The following is a 6,613-nucleotide window of genomic DNA, read 5'->3' as shown; positions in this document are numbered from 1 at the left end:
TGGGGTTTGGGGAGAGGGACCAGGAAGTAATGTAATGCTCCTCAAAAGGTAACCTTAGCAGGAAAGTATATTGTGGTAAGTATACTGAGACTCTAGCTGAAGAAAAGATGGAAGGTTTTCTATTAAGCAATATGTAACCAGAGCTTTATCACTGACCTATATACCCAGAGCAATCGTTGGCTGTCCTGCTCAAGGGCTGTTGTCCACATCTTTGTATTGCAGTTCAGCTGAAACTAGGCTGGCCCTATCGTTGCTTTTCAAACACATTTGAAAACAAAGGGCCCAACAGGTGCTGCACTGCTGCAGCCAGCACAGCACAATGGGCCCACACAGGTGCTGCATTGCTGCAGCCAGCACAGAACAAAGGATTTCTTTTTTGTAAAGATATAGTCTGATTTTAACCTGAAAGTCCTCTCCCACCTTGCATGGAACATGACACACTGGGAAGAGTTATGGTGACACAATGCAGCCGTATTAATAGTCAGCAGCTTGCTGGTGAGAGAGTCTGAGGCCATGTCTACACGACGCCTTAAATTCAAATTAAACGGCTTTAATTCGAATTTATGGTGCACCCATCCACATGACGCAGCCCTCTAATTCGAATTAAAGGGCTATTTAAATCGATTTTAGTACTCCTTCTAAACCACAGGAGTAACCCTAAAATCGATTTTACTAATTCGAATTTAGTGCAGTGTGGACGGAAATCGAAGTTAATGGCCTCCAGGAGCTATCCCACAGATCACCACTGACCACTCTGGACAGCACTCAAAACTCCTATGCACTGGCCAGGTAAACAGGAAAAGACCCGTGGAGGTTTGAATCAGTTTCCTGTTTGTCCACCGTGGGGCTCTGAGCAGCAGTTAATCACGCTGCACCTTTAAAAATGCAGTCTCCTGAGAATAGAAAAAGAGCTCCAGCATGGACCACAGAAGAGCTTTTGGATCTCATTGCTATCTGGGGTGAGGATTCAGTGCTAACAGAACTCCGTTCGTCAAAACGGAATGAGAAAGTATTTGAAAGAATTTCAAAGTCTATGATTGCAAAAGGATACAGCAGGGACTCTTTCCAATGCAGGATTAAAGTGAAAGAACTGAGACAAGCATACCAGAAAACCAGAGAGGGAAACGGGAGATCTGGAGTTGCTCCTAAAACATGCAGGTTCTATGCAGAGCTACATGCAATTTTTGGGGGCTTGGCTACCAGTCGCCCATCCTTAATCGTGGATTCAGATGACCTGATTTCAGTTTCAACTGTGGCTGAGGATTCTGCAGAGGGGGAAGATCAGGAAGAGGTACATGAGGGAGACATTGCTGATACCACACAGCTCTCAATTACCAACAGCAGCCAGGAGTTGTTTCTGACCCAAGATTTAACCTTGCAGCAGGCTAATCAAGCCACTATCACAGAAAGTGAAGCCATGGAAGGGACCAGCGGTGAGTAAATGTTTAAATCAGTCATATTTAAAAACTAGCATTTTTTAATTATCAATTTTTAAGCATGCGTTGTCATTTCTTTTTAGCCATTACAGTTACATGAAAAGTTCCTTAACATGTCTGGGGATGCAATGAAAATCCTCCCAAGAAATCTCCATGAATTGATATTGCAGGAAATCAAAGAGCCTTTTCAGTAAATTTCGGGGCAATGCTGCCTTAGCCGGTCCTCCAATGAAAGATGCTTTGCCCCTCCAGGCATGCATGACGTAATTTGGAATCATTGCTTCACAAAGCATAGATGCATAAGCGCCAGGACTCTGATCACAGGCATGAAACATTCGCTCTGCCTCTTCTGCTGTAACTCTCACCAGAGTTCTATCGTTCATTGTGACCTGGTTTAAATAAGTAATTAATTTGTAATTAGGAGAGAAAACATGGCCATTATGCTCCTGTAATGCCACTCGATGTAGCTGGGTGGAGGGGACTTGTGCTGCGATGATGCTTTAGCAGGGAGGGGTGAGACAAACATAAAGACTTACCATGGCTGCTTGGAAGCAAATTTATAATGGCAGTACCGGCAAGCTGCATCTGTACTGTGCTCTGAGCCCAGGGACAGAGTCTCCCGGTATTAAAAGATGAAAAATGTGACCTTGCAGTGAAATCACATGTCCTGTGTAAGGTGCATAGTTTTGTGCTGTGTGAGTGAGTGGAATCATTGTTCTAAGAAATGTATCTTTTTACATACTTCTCTCTCTTACCTCCACCATACAGCTGTGCAGTGTTCTTTACTCACTACCCCATCTGCCAGGCTACCCAAGAGACAGAGGAAAAAGAGAACGAGAGACGAAATGTTTTCCGAAGTCATGGAAGTCAGCCACAGTAACACAGCTCATCATAGTGATTTGAAGGAACTGATAGCAAAATACAAGAAAGATGCCAGTGACCGGGAGGACAGGAGAGACGCTCGAGATGAGAGGTGGCGAGAGGAAGACCGGCAGGTAGAAGAGAGGTGGCGCAAGGAAGACAGGCAGGAAGATCAGAGGTGCAGGGAGGAAGATAGGCGCTGGCGTGATGGAACGCTGGAGCTGCTGCGTGATCACACTGATATCCTCAGACGCATGTTGATTGTTCAGGAACAGCAGCGGGGTTACAGAGTGCCACTGCAGTCCATGTTTAATCACCCTCCAAGCTCCCCAGGTTCCATATCTCCCTCACGCAGACGTGTTAGAACGCGTGGGGGAAGGCTTCCTGCACCAGCACACTCCACCCCCATGGAGAGCCCAACCAAAAGGCTGTAATGAAGCTGAAATGTATTTCATGGGCTTTTCCTTACCTGTGATCCTCCTCCCAAAGCACAGCTTTCAGGGATACCTAGATAAATCTGTGCCTCTGAATATAGTTCCTTTCTAATCAGACATACATCCAAAGGGGGGAGGGTGCTTTTATTACAGGGAATGATCCTTTAAAAATGAACGCATGTTTTTAAAGCAATAACAAATGAGTTTTAATAAAGATTAAATGATTTTTAAAACATACTGGCTTTCTTTCCTTCAGCCACATGTAATGAAAGGGTGGGGGGTTGATTTTGAAAGTCCTGCAGCAAGCTGTAAGTAAAGGGGGACGGTGGGTTGCTTACAGGGAGTCAATAGAGGCGGGAGTGTTCATCAAGGGCAAAGAAGCACTGCAATCACACCATACCCTGGCCCGCGACAAAACACATTTTCAGGGCTTCTCTGATGCGCACCGCCTCCTGGTGTGCTCTTCTAATCGCCCTGGTGTCTGGCTGCTCGTAGTCAGCGGCCAGGCGATTAGCCTCAGCCTCCCACCCCGCCATAAAGGTATCCCCCTTACTCTCACAGAGATTGTGGAGCACACAGCAAGCAGCAATAGCTACGGGGACATTCTTTGGGCTGAGGTCTGAGCGAGTGAGTAATGATCGAAAGCGCCCCTTTAAACGCCCAAATGCACACTCTACCACCATCCTGCACTTGCTCAGCCTGTAGTTGAACAGCTCCTGAGCACTGTCCAGGCTGCCTGTGTATGGCTTCATGAGCCACGGCATCAAGGGGTAGGCTGGGTCACCCAGGATAACGACAGGCATCTCAACATCGCCCACTGTTATTTTCTGGTCTGGGAAGTAATTTCCTTGATGCAGTCGTTTAAAGAGAGTACTGTTTCTGAAGACGCGCGCGTCATGAACCCTTCCTGGCCATCCCACGTGGATGCTGGTGAAACGTCCCTTGTGATCCACCAGTGCTTGCAGCACCATGGAAAAGTACCCCTTGCGGTTCACGTACTCGGCGCCCTGGTGCTCTGGGGCCAAGATAGGGATATGGGTTCCATCTATGGCCCCTCCACAGTTAGGGAATCCCATTGCAGCAAAGCCATCCACTATGACCTGCACGTTTCCCAGAGTCACAAACTTTCGTAGCAGCAGCCTAACGATTGCTTTGGCTACTTGCATCACAGCAGCCCCCACGGTAGATTTTCCCACTCCAAATTGATTCGCGACTGACCGGTAGCTGTCTGGAGTTGCAAGCTTCCAGAGGGCTATTGCCACTCGCTTCTCCACAGTGAGAGCTGCTCTCATGTCAGTATTATGGCGTTTCAGGGCAGGGGAAAGCAAGTCACAAAGTTCAAAGAAAGTGCTCTTACGCATGCGAAAGTTATGCAGCCACTGGGAATCGTCCCACACCTGCAAAACTATGCGGTCCCACCAGTCTGTGCTTGTTTCCCGTGCCCAAAATCGGCGTTCAATGGGCAGAAGCTGACCCATTACCAGCAGTAGCTCCAAAATGCTGGGTCCTGCGGTTAGGGAGAGATCACTCTCTATGTCGTCATCATCACCATCATTAACATCGCTCCTGTCGGTGCGCAGCTGCCTCCTCAAACTCCAAGTCCTCCTCCTGTCCCTCCTCCTCCACCTCCTCCTCCCCCTCTCCTCCTGAATTTTCAGGTCATGGCTCAGCATAGACAGCACGAGAGTGCGCGAGCTGTTTAAAACTTGCACGATTGCATTACTGGTCTCATCAGGGTCCATGGTCTCAGCAGGGTCCATGGTCTCAGCAGGGTCCATGCTTGCTGTGCTATGGCGTTTGCTCTCTTCACCCAGGAAAAACGGCGCGGAATGGTTGGCTGCTGCTTTCACAAAGGGGGGGGTGAGGCTGTACCCAGCAGCACCCGGGACAATGTTTTTGGTCCCAGCAGGCACTGGGCTGAAAACCAGGAAGTGGGAACTATGGGATAGCTGTGTCACAGCTACCCACAGTGCACCGCTCCTGAAATCGAAGTAAGACATGGGCCATGGATGCACAATTTCGATTTAAGATTCTTGGTGTGGACGCTCTAAATCGATTTTATAAATTCGGTTTTATAAAATCGATTTAGATAACTTCGATTTACTGCTGCCGTGTAGACAAGGCCTGAGACAGGCAGAATGTAGCAGCTGAAGCTGCAACACATTGTTGGGGGGTGGGGAGAGGCTGCTTGTTTCGGGAAGTGGTGTGTGGATGCATGTAAATGCATCCCTGATAGTAATGTGCCTGCCCTAGAAAGCGTTAAACATCCATGGCAACCCAACAGCAAGGCAATAAATCTCCCACACCTAAATAAAGGACCTCAGTGTGTTATTCCTTTTGCAGCTCTGGGATGCCTGTCCCATACAGACATTTCCCTAAAATACTCAGGCAGTAAAACTGCAGGCTGGTGGGGTGAATACTGGCTGGTTTGCCTAGGCCTGTAAAACCCTTAGAGCCAGCTCTGTTGAAGCTTATGGGTAGCAAAAATATCCTCCCCCGCTCACTGCCTGTAGCACCGTGGAGCAATTTAATCGAGTGACATGTAGCTCCAGTGAACAACAGAGAACAGGCAGAATGGTAATTTTCTTATGATATATTCTAACAAATGAAATACTCCAGACCGCCATAGTGGAGGACCGCCATAGTGGAGGCTGTAATTCCATTGGGGGTTTCTGGTGATGTTAGCCAACCTCTTATGTTTTTCTCTTGGTAGAATTACAGCCCTGATATGTTCAATTGGATCGACATTACTGCTTACATTATCATCATCAGCTCCTGGTACTTCCTGAAAAGACTGAAGCTTTGAGGCAGTTTCTAAAGCTAAGAGATATTTAGAATAATATTTTAACTGGAAATACAAAGAATAGAAGTAGCATGGTTAAGCCGTAGTTCTCACGATCACCTATAGGTGATAAGTAGCTATGAAAAAACACCATGGTTTGGAATGTACCTTATTGTTTATTTCATCTGTAACCGTGAAGCTAAATTGTAGACGCTTAGCATCTGTGTGCCTGATTCTCATCTTGCTTACACCAGGGTAAATCATAATAATGTCACTGAAGTCAGTGACATTATATTTGTATAAATCCATCTGAAGCACCATCAGAATCAAGCCCTAAATGTACAATGTAATACTAATTCTAGGATAACTACTGACTGGTGATGAAAACCACCACTGAATGAGGTTAGAATTTTTAAACCAGAACTATTTAGACACCACTGAGTGTGTGTGTAATCCACAGAAGGCTGCAGAACTGGTTTCTGCACTTTTGTCAACTTTAGTAGCCTAAAAATATGCTGACAATAAAATCTTGTTTTCAACAGTTGTGTAGAGGCCTCCAATGGGGAGATAAACGGAGGGTGGAGGCTCTTGATCCTCCTTCGCTCCCCCACTCAACATCTCCCTTCACCCAATTCAGCTGAGAAAAAAAAAAAAGAAAGAGACATTCAATGGCAGAAGTTTTCTTTTATTTTTGAAAGTTAATCTCCTCCAGAACCAGATCACCCTGGCTAATCCCTTTAACCACAGGCACATACATTTGAAATGGGTAACTTGCTTGGCTTCCTGCCCTCAGCATACACAGTTGAGGTACACACGTGGTCTTTTGGCTGCTCACACTGATGAGCATCTATTAGAGAAAAATAGTACCTGCTACATCATTTCTTGCCTCCCATTTTACAACAAGGGTTTTTCACTCCATCCTTTCTGGTGTATGGGGCCTTTTACAGCACCGTTATATACGGCAGTCAACATTGTAATAGCACTTTTCTGTTCCACTACTTCTGTTCTTGGTTCCATGTTACACTAGCAACCTTTTGCTTCACTGTTTGTAACCCTAAAGATTGCCAGAAGGATCTTTTACTTCACCATTTATACACAGG

The 6,613-nt window shown here is 46.3% G+C and overlaps 1 protein-coding gene across 1 annotated transcript; it reads left to right on the top strand.

Moving 5' to 3' along the window:
* The first annotated feature begins 550 nt into the window (after positions 1-550).
* On the top strand, positions 551-2,731 carry LOC142046515 (uncharacterized). Its single transcript, XM_075063468.1, has 2 exons — positions 551-1,433; positions 2,205-2,731. The coding sequence occupies exons 1-2, from the start codon at positions 884-886 to the stop codon at positions 2,729-2,731; spliced, it is 1,077 nt and encodes a 358-aa protein (XP_074919569.1). The 5' UTR covers positions 551-883.
* The last annotated feature ends 3,882 nt before the right edge of the window (positions 2,732-6,613 follow it).

Source organism: Chelonoidis abingdonii, chromosome 3 (genome assembly GCF_003597395.2).
Source record: "Chelonoidis abingdonii isolate Lonesome George chromosome 3, CheloAbing_2.0, whole genome shotgun sequence".
Lineage (NCBI taxonomy): Eukaryota > Metazoa > Chordata > Testudines > Testudinidae > Chelonoidis > Chelonoidis abingdonii.
Note: the sequence above shows the minus strand (reverse complement) of the source record. Positions and strands in the feature narration are given on the sequence as shown.